Source organism: Phyllostomus discolor, chromosome 1 (assembly GCF_004126475.2).
Source record: "Phyllostomus discolor isolate MPI-MPIP mPhyDis1 chromosome 1, mPhyDis1.pri.v3, whole genome shotgun sequence".
Classification (NCBI taxonomy): Eukaryota; Metazoa; Chordata; class Mammalia; order Chiroptera; family Phyllostomidae; genus Phyllostomus; species Phyllostomus discolor.
Genome location: NC_040903.2, coordinates 191,163,565 through 191,181,440, shown reverse-complemented (window position 1 = coordinate 191,181,440; position 17,876 = coordinate 191,163,565). Strand labels below are relative to the sequence as shown.

The window sequence follows — 17,876 nt, the reverse complement described above, 5'->3', positions numbered from 1 at the left end:
GAAAAGTCATGGACTCTTGTTGAAGAGATTAGACACATACCCAAAGGAAAAGAAAGGTGAAATTATAGCTTCACTATGGAAAACAGCACTTAGAAAGACACAGAGCAGGAGCTCTCACAAGGACAGAGATGTAAACAGGAGAGTTAAATCAAGGCATGATACCGGAGTTTCAAGTGGACTTTGAGACAGATAGGTACCAAGAGGCTTCACCAGTTGGGAGGTTAATCTGAAGTAGTGAAAAGGCTGTGTCGTACAATACTTTTAAAAACATTTTTATTGCATTCAAGTGTATACAGTAACCTGGCACAAGCTACTGCCAGCATTCTTGCTAAGTACAAGTGCTTGGACTTCCTGTAATGAATGGTATGATGCGTAACTTACATTTAAGGGGAGTAGAGACTTCCGAAGTGTTCTAAGTAAAAATTTGTCCTCTTCCATAGTTTGAACTGTCTTCCCTTAATCTCTTCTAAAATACTTGACCTGAACAATCAAATTCCAAGCTAATGAGGTTTTCACTCATCCTTACATTGTACAAGACTGCCTTTTAAAGCCCTATTTTCTGTTTGGCATTTTACCAAGGTCTAATGTCCCTGGAATTAGTTTATTGCTTTTTGAATATCAACAGGTGTTTACCTGAATTCAACTGCATTTGGTTTGATGGCTTCCGGACCCTAATTTGGCACAACTGCACCACACTGTAGAGGAGATAGCAGAATCCTCACGCACTGAAAAGTAGATGACCATCATCTTGAGGCAAATCAGGGAACAACTCTTGTCAAGGTACTAGCATTTGAATTTTTAAAAATCCTGATCCAACTGAATTCAATGGTTTGATGTAAAAGTATCTAAATTGAGAATGTCTGAGAGGATGGCAGCTGAGTAGTAACTGTACTGCTTAGCATAATGTAGTGTTTTGCATGCCTCTGGGTTCCCACTGTTTGACCATTATCTAAAGTATTGGTTTGTCTTGTTTTGCTATATCAAAAATGGCTTGCTCGTATTTTTTTGTCAGCCATTTTCAATTAATTTCAGTTAATTATGCGTAAGACCCAAACTATTACTAATGTTCAGTTTTGAGTCAATAACCACTTGACCTCTGTCAAAAGCAGAACAGGAAGTAGATGAACTTGTGAATTTTTAATGAAGAGGTTTTTGAAGGAGAGATCCAAGATTTGGATAAACTGGTCAATTGTCTTGGTCAGTCTGTTCAAGTTATTTGAAGATGGGTATGTATCTTGTCCTCACATTTGAAAGTGATATTTTTAGGTTAGTAGCCTTAAGTTTAGTTAATTCTTTCTTTATATCACCGAGGTATTCATCTTTTCTCTGGCAAAGGTCATGAATTTGCAACAGTTATGAAACTGACCAAAAGGCCTGCAAGGGATAAATTCATTCACCACAAAGGCCACTGGTATTTCTCAATGGTTATGGCTTTTGAAGTATAAAAATATTCAGTAAACAAAAATTCAATTCCCCTGTCTATAGCAAACATTTAAGGAGCACCTCTTATATTTTGATGACATCTTAATGCTGTGAGCTTTATGGATGTATTTTCTCACTCCTCAAAAGATCAAGGTGAAACTTATGTGCTAGTTTTGAATACATCCAGACTCTCCTCTAAATACTCCCAGTATGGCATGCTAGTTGTCATGGTTTCCATGTGGAAATGGCTGCATGAAGCCAGCCTTCTGGATCTAAAAAGCTAGTAATAAAGGCTGCTGAATTAGACAAAGGGACAACCTTCACATTTGGCACAAACTATCTCACCAACACTTCTCTTTTCCAGTCCCTTTAATGTTGAGTCTGATATAGGATTGATGAAGGTGGGCATGGTTTAATCTAAGTATTTAAATGGCTATTCTTAATGATTAATAAAATTAGTATATCTAGTTTCTCAGGTATACTAAGAGAGATCTACAAAAACCAAAGTAACTCAAGACAGATACCCTGGCTATAACTTCAGTTATGTGTTATCTGTGGATTTATTTACCTTTAAAACAATTCGTTCTTAAAAGATAAAAATGATGAAAATGTAGAAAAATTGTTGTAATTATGTTCAAACAGATCTCTATTCTGTTATAAAAGAAAACTGAAGTTCTCTAGGTGGTGAATATTTTAATGGAAAAAAGTCAAAAGGTGGGTGATACTCAAAATACCTAAATTAAAGAAGCACCATCTAAAAAGAAAAGAAAAAAAAAAACCTTTACCACTTTGAATTACAAACTCAAGGCAAGCAGCTTAGTATACCAACCAGGACCAGTGTGGTAAATTCTCCCTCACACGTGTCATCAGTCTCAAACAGTGAGAGTCACACAAGTAATACAATCCTTTGCTTGTATTTTAAGGCTTTCCCTGCTAAGAGTCAACTCTCACTGTGGTTAAAATTAAAATTATTTCCTCTAAAACCTCCTAATAAAAACATCTGCTATATAAATTCTTTGAACACTTGTCCTTATATTTCCACATCTAGACTGAAAGGAATAGAATTATGGTCTTAGTAAGCATAATGCTTTTAACTGGTGACAAGAAGAAAGAAGCCTATTAATTAAATATCCCAGAAATTTATTTAATGTTTGCTTAATACATTTATATAGAAAGATTGGGACTATTTGCTTTGGGTGCCCCTGATAAATTACACGGAGGCACTGAACTACAAAGGCGTGTCAATCTGGAGACATCAGAAATGGAAAACCCAATTTTATCATTTCTTAGCTTAAAAATGCTCAATGTGTTGGGAGCTACTGTGTGAAAACAGCTGATATTTTAGGAGGGCATTTCACGTTTTGGTCTGTTAGAACATTTAAATACTTGGAAATAAAAAATATTCAACTTTGAAGTTTTCAATACTGGAAAACTTTTAAGTCTAGGGTTTATAGCCAGGAAGGGCTGTTCTGCGTTCCTTAAACTGGACTGTTTCCCACAACGTTAATCTTCAGCTTTGGCTTCCATTTCTTCTGCGTCATCGTCTCCATCCACTTCTGCATTTTCTCTCTCAAGCCTTTCCAGCTGCCTCGCAAGTTCAGTTTCATCTGTGTCTGTGACCACTTTGGGCTGTGGAAGCAGAGGCATAATTGCAAAGTGAAGTAGTTAAATTGTACACAAAATTCAATTTCAATACTATTATTATTGCCTAGTATTTTAACTCTTAAAGAAACACTTTTCTTTCTAATAACTCTACCGTATCTATTCACTTTTGCGTGTTGACATACTACTAATGAATTTTATTAGATCAACAATGGAAGAAATTTATGAGAATAATACAGAAAAAATATATGAACATTAAAATCAAATATTATTTCCTCTTATTTTTAGAAGCTAAAACTGAAAATATAAGAAAATACTCTGTGGCTATATATATTCTTCAAACCCAAAAGAGGTCCTATAAAAATGCATCTTCTAGGTTTAAAATAATTTACTATTCTTTTCCAGAGAAAGAATTGTTTTATATGTTACATATATATAAAAATATATGTAACATATACATGTGAAAATTAGGTTTTATTCTTGTTGAGATGAGAGAAATACAGGCAACTACTTGTTTCTAATTCTGAGATCAAATTTTAAGTATTTCATATTAAATTCTGACAATAATCAATCACTAATTTTAACTGTCTATTATTTCCTTGGTAAGGGGTAGGGGGCAAGGGATAAATGACACAATAGGACACCCAGCACCACCAGTGACCACAGTTCCCAGTAACCATCCCATGATCGTTCTTATTTACTTATAAGAAGTCCTTTTAGAAACTCTCTAAGTCAATAATTATTTTATGCTTAGCAGAGTTGTAACCCTAAATGTATCCCATTTTTTAAGGTTTTAGAATGTAGATCATTTATATGTTTCAAATTTCTTAAAGACCTCTAAGAACAAGGCAAAAACAAGCTTGGTCTCACCTCCATTTGAACATTGAAGACACCCCTCTTTTCTTCAATCTTTTCTTTAATAACAGCCATGGCTTGATTGAGGACGGAGAGGCCTTCTGTCCTCTCCAGGGTTGTTGTAGTCATCACATACCGAGGAGGAGCTATGAGATTAATCTAAGGGAAAAGATAATTTAATTAGGAGTATACCTATAGAAACACAACTATGAGGATGTTCAAGAATTGTTTTGCTAACCTGCCACCTTCACAAATCCACAAATCACCCCAAAACTTAACTCCCAATTTTATAATCAGCAGTTTGGGGTAGTTTGTTAATGCAGCAAAAGCTACCGACACTATAATCAAATCCACTGAAATACTGAATATGAAGAATTATGACTTCTGGGTGTCTTTGGTAGCTACACTAACTATAGTCATCATCAGCATAATGAATAATGTCTTTAAACAAACAAAAATTCCAATCTGGTTCTAAACTATACTGACAGAAGAAATTCTAAGAGATTCTAAATAATAACCATTCAGTTAATTTTCTTGCTAATGGAAGATTCAGAGCAAACCTCCTAAAAGTTGTGTGTGAATATGAGAGAATATGCTGCCTTTTTTCAAGACTGAGCATTATGGGTAGAAGTCTTTACTGTAAAGGAGCCCTCAGCATTAAGCACCGACTGGATTCTCTATCCACTGTGCAGGAACAGCAGCTACCACGAAAAGCCTATACGTTAATTGTCAACATCCCCTAGAGTATCACCAAGAACCACTTTTTGTAACACTTGTTATGAAACATGATCATTACAAAATCTGATTTGGCTCTGGCAGGGGTTTCCGCAGGGAGGGCGCAAACTGACCACTCACCTTGATGGGCATGGTCTCTGTAGAACAGTTCAAACCTGCTCGCAGGGCTTCTTTCACGGCGTCAATGCCTTCATAACCGTAGCATGCCACTTCAATATCTAGTTATAAAATGCAAGAGCTTACAACCAAAATACTGCAAAAAAATCTTTAAAGGCATAAAAGAAATCCTAGATGTGGCAGATGATATTCAAACACTCATGAAAGCATTTTCATCCTTTCAATTAGAAACCAATCCCAGCTATTAACTTCCCTAATTAAAGCTACCTGAAATTACATTCTCTCACCCACATCAAGTCCCTGAATGATGAAACTCTAAGACAGACACATTTAATAAACACCTTTAATTCTGGCTATGCATGGGTTAAAATCATGATTCCAACTTTTCGGCACCCTCAGTTTCCTATTTGTAAAATGGAAAAAAGGAGTGTTTTAAAAACTGAGTGAAATGGTAATTGCAAATTGTTGAGAACAGTTTGGAAACTGCATACACTTTGACCCAGCAATTCTACTTTTAGGAACGTGCCTCAGAGAACACTGTATAAATGGATAAATATATTTATAGTGCTTTTATGATAATAAAAATATTGGCACAACCTAAATGTCCTTCAAGAGTGCACGGGTTAAAGTTTATCAGTATATAGACTATTACCTAGCCATTAAAAAGAATGGAAAAGATTCCTATGTTCTACACAGAAGGGCAGCCATGATACGCTAAGTGGGAAAAGCTAGTTGGAGGAAATGGTACATAGTATGACCTCATCTTTGTAAAAGCAAAAAGTTATACCTGAATATAAACAGCAGACACTCCTATACAGCATATGAGCATAGGAAAAAAATGTGTAAGAGAATATACTCTAAATTATTAACAGTGGTTAATCCAGGGACATGAGAGTACATTACTGTACTGTTAAAGTACGCACTAAATGAAATAACCACCTCCTTAAAAATAGGGCTAACTTAAGGTTAACCTGTATTAACATATACATTTTATGATGATTCAGCAAAATACTTTTAAGTTCTTAAACTTTTCTTATGAAAAAATATGCCTTTAGAAATACTTACAGATGTTAATACAGTAACATATTCTTCAGTAAGACTCATATTTAACAGGTTTACTGATATATGCAAAATCTTTTAACATCATTTAAAAAACTAACCTGCTCGAATTTTGACAGCCTGTGGGGTCAAACGCCTATTAATATTGTTAATGAGCACTTCCCGTTCGTCTTCGTTCAAATCTAAACTATCCAAAATAGATGGGTCTCTGATTTTAAAAAAAGAAAAAACAGAGGTCAAGGTTACTTTACTGACAACTGAGATACCAAACACAATGCCAGAGAATACTGTGTGAGAACACAGGCTTTAGTGTCAGAATTAGAGTTCAAATTGTAGCTTTGCCATTGGATACCGATGTGTCTTTGGGCCTTTCCAAACCTCAGTTTCCAAATGTGTAAAATGAAGATGAAAACGGGGTATCACACTGAGTTATGGTATTAAATGAGATAATGCAGCAGTTAGTAATATATGACAAGTAGAAAACACCTAAGTAACTGTTATTAAAAGGCAAACTAGAGATCAGGCTAAAGCAAGACTTTCAAAATGTTTCTCAAGACACCTGACATCCCACTATAATTAAGCACTTTAATGTAATTAGCAGTCTCTGCTTCAAAGAGCTTACCATCTAACTTGAAAAGAACAAAAGCATAAAAAAAATTAAAAACTCAAATTGCATCTGTGGCAATTAGGAGAGAAAGGTATTACTTCCAGTGAGTGGGTCATCAAGGGCTTCATGGACAAAGTGGCATTTCACCTGACCTTCCTAATTGCCATAAGACAGGGACCAGGGTGTTAGTTAGTCAATGACATGCTGAACAAATGACAAATGAAAGAAAGGAAAAGACTAAAAGAATAACAGAATTTTAACATGCAAAAGCAGAACTGTTTTAAGAAAGGTATGATGTATTAACAAAGAAATGGCGTGGGCAAGCACCAGACTTATAAGCATAGGTTAAGGAATGAAAAGCAAAATAATTTGAGTCGAGAGAACTTTCATTCAACTAACACTACCTACACAGAAAAGACACATCAACAGACAATAGCAGATGAGAGAAACAGATGTTTCATAGAAGAGATATTAACACTCAATAAATACGAAAAGCTGTTAAGTTCACAATCAACAGAATGTAAATCAAAACAAGATACTACTATACATTCATCAGTTTGACGAGAGAGAAAAAAATCTGAGACATATACCAAATGTTGGTGAGGATGAAGAAAAATAGGGATGCTCATACAATTGCTAGAGGAAATATAAATATAGAAATGACTGGAGAGTATTTTGGCAAAAGTGAGTCAACTTAAAGATGCATATATTTAATCCTGTGATCAAACAATTTTATGCCTATCCCAGGTATAGAGAACTCCTGAATGTGCACACACACAGACACATACAGCAGTGTGCATCACAGCGCTGTTCAAAAAATGGGGGGAGAAGGGGTCAGGTGGGATCACCTAAACACCTCTTAATACTGGAACAGATAAAGCATATTCTTACAATAAAAAATACATAGAAACTAACATGAAGTAGGCATACATCTATCAATTTGGAGAACTTCTATTTAATAATAGGCTTATGAGTACATATTCAAGGTACAGAAACATAAATTGATATAATTTTTAAATATAAAATGATTCTATACGTACTTTCTGAATACCCATTATCTATTACAACCATAAAAACAGAAATTATGATGATACATACTAATTTGAGAATAGTGGTTACCACTGATGAGTGAGGTGAGTGGATTGGGAAGGATAAAACATTATTTCCAACTATCTTAGAAATTTTATTTCTTAATTAAAAGAAAAATATGAAGCATATGTGGCAAAGAATTAGTTATTACTCAACTCTGGACAGCTGCTATGTGACTGATGACATGAGAAGAATGTCAAAGGAAGGGGATAACACATGCCGAGGCTGAGCGGTAGGTGAGGGAGGGAGTGCTGGGGATGGAAGACAGAGGGTCAGCCGGGGCCAGATGATGACAGCAAGCCAAAGAAACCCACTGACTGAGGAGTGATGGACTGAAGTGAGGGAGGACAGAAATATGAAGCAGTGCTTAATGGTTAATAGCATAAACTTTGGATGAAACCAAAATGCCTGGGTTTGAATCCTGGCTCTACTGTTTGCTGTGTCAACTTGGACAAACTACTGACTCTTTGCCTCAATTTCCTCATGTATAAGATAGGGATTAATAGAACTTAGAAGTTGCTGTGAGAATTATATAAATATTAGCTACTATAATTACTACTATTTTCATTGCTCTGATAACATGATGTGAAAAAAGTTACATTGGGGGTAAACCAAAAGGAATTTGGAGAACCGAATGAGTCTGCTTTAACAGTCCCAGGTGCCACCCCCCAGGGCTGAGATGACCATTACCGCCTGGCAGCACAGAGGTTGGGAAAGTGTCCCCTGTGCAGTGTGAGGCTGCTGGTGGAGCGTTAACATTTGGGGAGGAGTGGGAGGTGCAGAAGTAGAGAGAGCTGAAGGAGTTCTCTCTATTAAGGCTATTAGGCTATTAAGAGGACACAGTGCTTGCTCAGGACAAAGTAGAGAGAAGATTGAGAAGTTTGTTCTTTGGTGTAAATGGGAGAAGTCAGAACATACTTCTTTAGTGTTATAGCAAAACTAATTAAGGAAAAGACTGAAGAGCCAAAAGATGGAATGGGAGACAGAGGGAAAGAGGTACCTGAGCAGTAGCTGGGCACAGGTGCCAGGACTGGGTTGAGAGCAGGAAGGGTGTGAACACCCCAGAGTGATGGGAGCACAGGAAGGAGGTAATGACGGCTGAGATAGTGGAAGGAAGTAGGGGAGAACATGCGCAGCACAGTGGCTTCTATTTTCTTTATAAAATAGGTAGTGAGTGTCCCAGGTAAAGGAAGAGTGTGGAGAAGCCCTGAAACAGCCACTCTGAGACTGGGAGGAAGAACTGGCCAGGAGCAGCGAGAATTCAGGGCAGCAGTGAAAGCGAGCTGAGGCCGAGACCATGAATATGCAGGGTACCAACCCTCAAGACTGGTTTTTCCTGGCAGCACCCAGCAGTCTACAAGTGCAGAGAAGGCAGGAACATTGCTCCAAGGCTGATGTAACACAAGGAAAAACAACAAGGCAAAAGCTCATGATACCAGCAAGAAAGCTGTTGAAATGATGGACCATGGTGTAGCTATGCTGAGTAAGAAAAAGAAGGCAGGCAGGAGTGAAAAGAGAGGGAGAAAAAAAAAGTTTGGAATCAGAGTCTGATATAAGAATTATGAAGACACAGAGTAGGACTAACTATAGGGGAGCTGGAAGGAGAGGAGGCTGTGGTGTAAAAATAAATAAATTAATTAGCAAATTAATGTATGAATTACAGGTTTTGGAGACAGAGCAAATCCTGGTGACAGTAGATCCAGGGTGAAGCCATCTGGGAGACTGGTTAAGGTAGCATGGGCTGAAGGGCTGAAGAATCGTGAGGAAAAGAAAACAAGAGGTCATAGTTTTAGATGAGACATCCATATTGGCCATAAAGTCATCTAGGACAATAAAAAAAGTAGGAGAAGGAAATGGACAAGGGAGTAGTATAAGATGAAACTATATAGTTTATGAAACTATGTAACTGATAGAAGAAATTATATAGGCTTGGCTATACAGAACTGGCCCATATGATGAGACTTTTATACTGAAACACTGTAATCTAAATTTGGCAGGGATTTAACACATGGATGTTGTACTAGTACATGTCAGGCTCTCAGTCTGCATGCTAGACCCAACCGGCAGCTGTGATATGAAGGCAGAAGCAGAGCCAACAAGATGTGCTTACGAGACTGCATGCTTAAATGCATCATAGGCACCGTATCCAGGTCTCTTGTACTTGTCATCGAAGACCCAAGCAGTCCTCTGGAACAGGCTTTCCAGCTGCTCATCCTTGGTGTACTCTAACACCTCAGCAACATGACGGAGAATGCTGTAAACCTAGAGACAAAATGAAGGGCTCAACAATCCAAAGGTAAGAGAGCTATTCAACAGCTATTTTTATACTTTACTCAACTGGGTATAACAGTAGAGATAGCACAGAAATAGTCCTAACACCCAGGTTAAGTCTTCACTCTGACACAAATTAACCTCTCTGATTTGTCTCCCTCATTTGGAAAAGAGAGATACTGTATCTCTCCTTTTACTGTCTAGAGCCCTTACACAGATCAAACGTATACAGATGCACCCACAAACGGAAAACATGATACAAATGCTTTATATGAATGTATAAAATTTGTATATTATACAAATCCTGTTAAACAAATGTAAGGTATTATTACTACCACTCCATATAAGAACATGGAACCAAGATTGAGATTTTAGTATTTCTTTTGCTCTGTTATAATTTAACAGTTATCCTTCAATCTCACCCACTGCTGCCAAACTTTTTCTAATCTCCAAAAAATAAAAGGGCTTAAAGGAGAGAAAGTATAAGAAGGAGGTTTTCATGTTAATATTGCACATGAAATTGAGTGAGAAAAGGTACTAACACTGGCTCTTCACTCTATCCTGGTCAAATCTACTGAGAGAGTCATCTTACACCCTGTTGACAAAACAAAATGGAAATTTCCAACAGCAGTGTCTCTCAAACGTGGACTCTCAAATTTGTTGGGACTTGAGATCCTGCATTTCTAATAAGCAATCAGGTGATGCCAATGCTGCTGGTCTACAGACTATACTCTGAGTGGCAAGGCCCCAAGTTTATTAAAAAAAAATTTAGTGACAGCGCTTTTGAATGTGTAAACCACAATGCAGTAATAGTAAACACATCAGTAAAACAAAGGGAAAATCTAGCAATGGTCTGATGGCATTTAGATTTTTATTCTCTCTGTTTCACTAGGGTTAAGCAAGATTAAAAAAAAAAAAACCTCTCCATTTAAACATTGTTTTCTTGGTATTTTAATCTTGAGGACAGAAACACACATGGCAGAAGAGAAAAGACACGAGAGAAGGGCAAACAAATGAGAAACAATGGAAACAGTGCCATCAAGAACCAAGGATCCAGGGCATGAAGGATAATCTAAACAGGACCAGAGAACAATCCAGACAGAAGATGAAAGCAGAAACGGCTGTCCTTGCTTTATTCATGCTTACTGCGGGGAAGTAGAAAATTAAAAGAAGAAAAAACAACTTTAACTAGGGAAAAAAAACCCCAAACAAACCCCAAACTAGTAACAGGCCCCTACCTTGGTTTCCTAGATTTACAAACATTTTACAAACCCTGCTCATTCTTAACGTACAACAGCTGGTTGACTCTGTGACCCTTATCCCAGAAGAGGGACGAAAGTCAACCAACTCCAACATGAGTCAACAAGAGTTGTTGCCATCACGGCATGTAATGACAAGCCAAATCAACTGAAACCACAGATAATTAATTTATTCTTAACATAGCTTAAAAACACTAACATTCAGTACTGCTTTGAGAATGTTAGATCATAGCAATACTTACTCTTTTGAAATTAAGTCTTTAAATCATTTTCTATGTAACACATAACCGGAAATGAAAATATATTTACAGAAATGTAAGTTTTTTAATTTTAATTTTTTGCCAGGAACATGACTTGCACATTAAATACTGGATTAATCTGACTCAAAAATCAACTTACAGCCCTGGCTGGGGTGGCTCAGTGGATTGAGCACCGGGCCTGTGAACCAAAGGGTCACTAGTTCAATTCTCAGTGAGGGCACATGCCTGGGTTGTGGGCCAGGTCCCTAGTTGGGGTCATGAGAGAGGCAATCACACACTGATGTTTCTGTCCTTTCCTCTCTCCCTTCCCCTTTAAAAATAAGTCAATAAAATCTTTAAAAAAAATCAACTTACAGTTTTGGATTTGGTGAATTTATCTTCACATTTGATTGCTTCCTCTGGAGAAACTCTTCTTTTTGACAATCAATGTATCCTGCACGAAAAATTTTTGGGAAAAAAAAAAATCATCTCTGTCCAGATGTCAGCATACCACTGTGGCAAATTTTCACAACCAGCTGTCTGGTTGGTATACCTGTACTTAACTCTCCACTAAACTCCCATCAACAAAATACTATGCAAGATGAGAAATTTTTTTTCAGAAATGTATCTTTATTATCATGTAATTGTATATTCTCTACTCCCTGTATATTTTCTATTACCCTCATTGGAGGGAACTAATAAGTTTTCAATTACTCAAATGAAAGCTGGTCAAAGATTCTGTGTGGCATCCATGTACCATAGGGTCAACTGTATAAACTATGTTTTCTATATTCTTTTTCTTCCCTGTACAATCCATTATTAGTACTTTGATCAGAGAAATTCAAAGTCGACCATATTGGAGAGGTTCTAAAATTCCAGGTTGTCTCTTAGACTGTAGGTTGCAAAGCCTCAGCTTGTCATACTGGATGAGGTATGCCCAGGTGACAGACCTACAGCCCCAGCAGCAAATACACTAAGAGAAGAACCTATTCTTCTAGCCGGGGCCTATGGGTGAGAGACTGGTACAGACAGTGGAAAGAAGAGTTGGATATTTCATCCTCATCAGGAAAACTTAAGTTCCATGATTTGGGCTATGTCACAGGTGTTAGAGTAAAAAGCAGGAACTGAAGCCACTAGCCTTTGTAACTGAGGAGCGTGCACTTGGACATCACTTGTGGGACTTTCAGCAATGAGACAGAGCCCCATGAGGTAGAATGTAACTACAGAAATCTGAAACATGCCAGAAAAAAAAAATAAGGACTGGTTGATATTGTGGGTGATGTGGGCATATTCTCAGCTGGAAGAATCTGGTTTGGCTGCTTTAGTGACAGCTGTTTTTGCTGCTGCTGCTTCTTCAGTTTGACTCACCAACTCCTAACAAGCCTTTACTGCTGACTCTGGTAGGCTGGCTTTCAAATCAAGTTCCTTCTGGAAATTTTTATCTGGAAACATGGTGTAAGAAAGCAGACCCTTCAATTGTTCATGCTGTGTGTGCATGCAAGAGGTGTTTTTGGTGTTTCTTCCACATTGTGGGACCTGCTGGATTCTGTGGCACCAAGCTCATGGTGGAATCATCCATGTGGATAAAGAGGTCTGGCTGGGTATTCTCTGGTGCCACTCCGATCATCAAGGATGCTGTCATCTGGGATGAGCAGATGTGATCAACTTTGTCCTATTGTAGCATGTCAATACTATAATCACACATGTGGACAAAGAGTGTGTCTGGGAAGTCCCAAAGGCTCTTCTGTTCATCTGAGCTACATTGGTGCATTGACACTTGTGCCCTGGCTGACCGGATAAGAAAAGCCCCTTCCCAGGGCTAGTCAATTCTTAGAGAGAGTACAGGGCTCATGTGGAGCAGCTTTTCACATGCAAACTAACCAATCCACCATCTCCTCATCAAAGCCTCAAACACCAAGTCAATAGTCCTCCTGCCCTAAATCAGCCCAGAGCCAAGGTACCAGGACCACCAGGAAACAGCTGTGGTGCCCCAAGGCCTGCCTAATTCAAACTAGCCAACCCTAACCGGTTTACCCCATTGGCCCTGTCCTTGGAAATCTTAATGAAGGCTCTGGTTTTCTCCTTGCTCCTTTTGCCTCTTGACCAAATCTGGTGCTTCCTCAAGTGGTTCTGCATGGCATGGGTATGTCCCCATACACCGGGAAACTTAATAAAACTCTTCTTTCAATGGCATTGGCCTCTCCATGTCATCAGTCACCTCCATAAATTAAAATCCTGCTGGTACAAAATGAATTGAGCAGTAAAATGTATTCTAAAGAATTTAGGAGGGAAAAACAGTCTTTAAAATTTACCTACATATTTTTTAATTTGAGTATCACATCTCTTTGGTCTGAACAACTTCTTTACCATTTTTGATGATGCAGGCCTATTTGATAAAAAAAATCCTCTTAATTTCTATTTACCCGAAAAGGTGTTATTTGATCTTTACTGTTAAATATTTTCTTTAGATACAGAATTCTGGTTTGACAGTTTTTTTTTTTCTTTGAGTGCTTCATGTCTTTCAATGGCGGACCTCCATAATTTCCAATAAGGATACCACAGTAATTTGTACTACTCTTCCTTTGTAAATAATGTGTCATTCTCCTTGGCTATTTTCAATATTTTCTCTTTACATTTTTCAAGTCTGGTGTGCCTAGATGCAATCTTGTTAGTATTTATCCTTGAGGTTTGCTGAGCTTCTCCAATGTATAAATTTACATATTTTCAGCAAATACGGGAAACTGTTGGCCACAATTTCTTCAAATATATTTTCTGCCCTTTCTCTCCTTTTCATCTGGAATAGGGCTTTTGATATTTGACTGCTTTTCTTCTCTCCCTCTGTTCTTCCGATTAATTCTTTTCAAAGTGAACTATCTTCAACTTTCACTGAGCTTCCTGTCATCTTCAATCTGTCAGCCATCCAGTAAATTTTTTTAGATATTACACTTTTGATTTGTAGAATTTATTATTTCTTTTTGGTGAGAGTTTCTAGTTTCTCTACAGAGATTTCATTTTGTTCATTATAAGCATATTTTCTTAATATCCTTGAGCAGTTATAATACCTGCTTTAAAATCCTTACCTGCTAATTCCAAAATAAGGGTCATCTCTGAGTCAGTCACCATTGATTGTCCTTTCTCTTCTGCATGGGTCAAATTTCCAGTTTCTTCAAATGTTTGGCAAATTTAGACTGTATCCTGAACCACTGTGAGTGATATGTGACAGTCTCTGAATTCCTTTATTGTTCCCCTTAAGTATGATACTGATTTCGTTTTAGCAGGCAGTTAATTTGTCTGGATTCAAACTATAAGCTCTGTCTCCCAGATGAAAAGCAAATTAAATCTGTTTAGAATTTTACCCTGTTGGGTTGCCTTGCAGTCCAACCTGTATATTAGTATTTCAGAGGTCAGCCAAAGATTTGAGTAGAATTTATATATGTTAATTCTTTTAGAAGATCTTATTTATTTTTAGAGAGAGGGGAAGGGAGGGAGAAAGAGAGAGAAACATCGATTGGTTGCCTCTCGTATGCACCTGGACCAAGGAACCCAGGCATGTGTCAAGACTGGGAATCAAGTGACGACCTTGATGCCCAACCAAGCAAGCCACAACAGTCAGGACATTATATATAAAGTTAAGGGTTCTCCCTGTGTCTCTCCTTTCTGTGATCTCTATAACTACGTGCCAACTGCTTTGGTTGTCCAGAACTTTCAGAACTTTCACCTCTGGTTCTCAAGTCATTAAGACTGTAGGTTCCACTATAATTTTAGCTGTCCTGCTTGAAGATACCTGTGACATGCATTCAGAGAAAAAGCTGCAATCTTACCTAACACAACTCCTTTCTTGTTTCAGTTTCATCCAGCTTTGATCATTCCCATTGTCTTTAGTTTTTTTTTTTTTTTAATATTTATTCAGGGTTTATAGCTGTTATTTTTAAAGGTTTATCCAGTGGACCTAATTTCCTAGTATCAGAATGGATTCTCTCCATAGGCTCTTCTGTACTTTCCTTTTTTTTCCTTATCTTACTCTGCTCATCCTTCCGCATCAGAATATTCAGATCTCATTCTATATAAAATTGCATTGCGGCCCTAGCTGGCGTAGCTCAGTGGATGGAGTGCGGGCTGCGAACCAAAGTGTTGCAGGTTCGATTCCCAGTCAGGGTACATGCCTGGGTTGCAGGCCATGACCCCAAGCAACTGCACATTGATGTCTCTCTCTCTCTCTCTTTCTCTCCCCCCCTCCCGTCCATCTCTGAAAATAAATAAAATTCTAAAAAAAAAAAAATTGCATTGCATGAATGTATCATGATTTGTTTTACCATGATTTTGATTATTTCCTGCTTTTAATACTATACCAACAGTATTAATATTGTTTAATACTGTACAAACAATGCAGCCATAGAAATTATTTTTACACATAAATATAACATTTTTCTGACTGCAAGTGGAAATTTGATTCCTTCTTGCTATACATAAGGAAGAAATACAAGATAAGACAGCAATCTAGGTTGTTCTGGGGCAGTGATATGAAGACTCACCAAGTTTAAGCAACATAGTAGCCCCCTCTCATCCACAGGGCATACATATGAAGACCCCCAGTGGATGTCTGAAAACTGCAGATAGTATCAAACCCTGTATATACTATTTCCCTCCTATATATACATACCTTTTCATTTAAAAGATGCACTTAATGGCTTCTCTTTGGCATGTCGGAATTGGCAGCATCACTACTTTGTACTTTGGGGCCATTATTAAGTAAAATATGGGTTACCTGAATACAAGCACTGCAATACCTTGACAATCAGTCTGATAACTGAGATGGCTACTAAGTAACTAATGGGCAGGTACTGTACACAGCGTGGATACGCTGGACAAAGGGATGACTCATGCCCTGGGCAGGATGGCTGGAGATTTCACCATGCTACCACTCAGACTGGTGTTTAAGGTAAAACTTATAAATTGTTACTACCAAGGCCTAAAAATATTAAATGGAAAATTCCTCTGGGAATTTAAGTTTTTGACCCATACAAATGAGCCTTGGGATGTACTAATTAAATTACTAACTTAAAGAGATTTTGCTTAGATGGCCAATTGGCATTCTTCTCTAATATGTAAAAATTTATATGTAAACTTGTATGTAAAAATTTATAAAAGGAGGTATTTTGTTTTTTTTTTACTAGAGTAGACAATTTACAAAAATACATTTTATAAAAAAACATTTTAAATCTGAAATTTATACAGGGTGGGGCAAAAGCAGGGAAGTAGCAGTTCGTATGGAAAAAAATGAAATAATACATACTAATGCAAGAATAAAGCCTGTCACATACAACTGTAAACCTACTTTTGCCCCATCCTGTATTTTAGATATTCTTCTCACTTACCTTTTTCTTTGTCCACTCTAATGACAACCACACATTCATTCCTGCCAATTCGGATGAGTTTGTTTATAGAACGAATACGCCTTCTGGACAACTCACTAAGAAGAATCATGCCTTCAATATTGTTGTATTCCAGCAGGCTGACGTAAGCCCCCATTTCAGCAATGGATCTTACATTCACCATCACTACATCTTCCACCTCGGGAAATTGTGTTGATAAAATCTACAACTTAGACCCGGCATTCTGCAATTTAAACAAAAGAACCAAGTAAGTTAAGGTGAAAAATAAAGAAATGTCAGTCAATTTTCCACATTTTGCCATTGGAAGAAGTTGTTAATCTTCTTAACTCTTTAAACTTCTTAAATGATATCAGAAAACAGATGATGTGTAGAAACCAAGCTTTAAGTTTTATTTTGTCCACATTTTTATAAGTCTTGGGTGATTCTCTGCCATCGGTTTCAGGGGAATCATATAAAATAATGACAATCTATAAAGTACTATGAGATCTAAGGATTAATGTACAAACACCTCAAGACTAAAATACTATTTTAATACTACCACTTCATAACAATGGCCCTGACTGGTGTGGCTCCATGAGTTGGGCATCATTGTGCAAAAACGGGTAGTCACGGGTTCGATCCCCAGGTCAGGGCACATTTCTGAGTTGCAGGCCAGGTTCCCAGTCGGGGATGTGCGAGAGGCAACCTATTGATGTTTCTTTCTCAAATCGATGTTCTCTCCCTCTCTTTCTCCCTTCCTTTCCCCCCTCTTTAAAATAAAATCTTAACAACAACAATAACAAATGATGGGAAGCATCACTACTATTATAAACCTATTAGCCAATTCTAAAGTTATTCTTTACCCAAATCAGCTAAGATTGTACGACTGTATATGCTACTACCCACTACATAAAAAAGGGAAGAATCTTATTAAACTCAAACCCAAACCCTAAACAAATAATATGCCCTATAATTTATTATAGCCAAAATTACAACATCACCTGCCAGGACACAACCTAAGTCTATAGTAAATCTATAATCACAAAAGATTAAATTTACTATCATGTAATGTCCTCTCCAATTTTTTTACTTTTAAAACAAACTTTAATTCACAATTTCCTTAATTTCTAGGTTCTACTTTTTCCAGCACTCCCAAATACTCCTCTCTTTTGTTGAATAGCTATACCCGATCTTGGGAATAGCTTTATAGATCTTCACTACCATAAAGTTCAAGTTTCTTTTAATCTCC

The 17,876-nt window shown here is 37.3% G+C and overlaps 1 protein-coding gene and 1 long non-coding RNA gene across 2 annotated transcripts; one reads left to right on the top strand and one right to left on the bottom strand.

Moving 5' to 3' along the window:
- Nucleotides 1-414: 414 nt before the first annotated feature.
- EIF2S1 (eukaryotic translation initiation factor 2 subunit alpha) lies at nucleotides 415-16,870 on the bottom strand. The gene is given in 8 exon segments (XM_028506450.2): nucleotides 415-3,051; nucleotides 3,895-4,038; nucleotides 4,735-4,832; nucleotides 5,892-5,998; nucleotides 9,597-9,748; nucleotides 11,631-11,709; nucleotides 16,627-16,837; nucleotides 16,840-16,870. Coding segments are annotated over 8 exon segments (948 nt in total). The 3' UTR covers nucleotides 415-2,925.
- LOC118497271 lies at nucleotides 9,695-10,946 on the top strand. The gene is made up of 2 exons (XR_004899794.1): nucleotides 9,695-9,782; nucleotides 10,725-10,946. It is a non-coding gene; the product is annotated as an uncharacterized LOC118497271 (long non-coding RNA).
- Nucleotides 16,871-17,876: the final 1,006 nt, after the last annotated feature.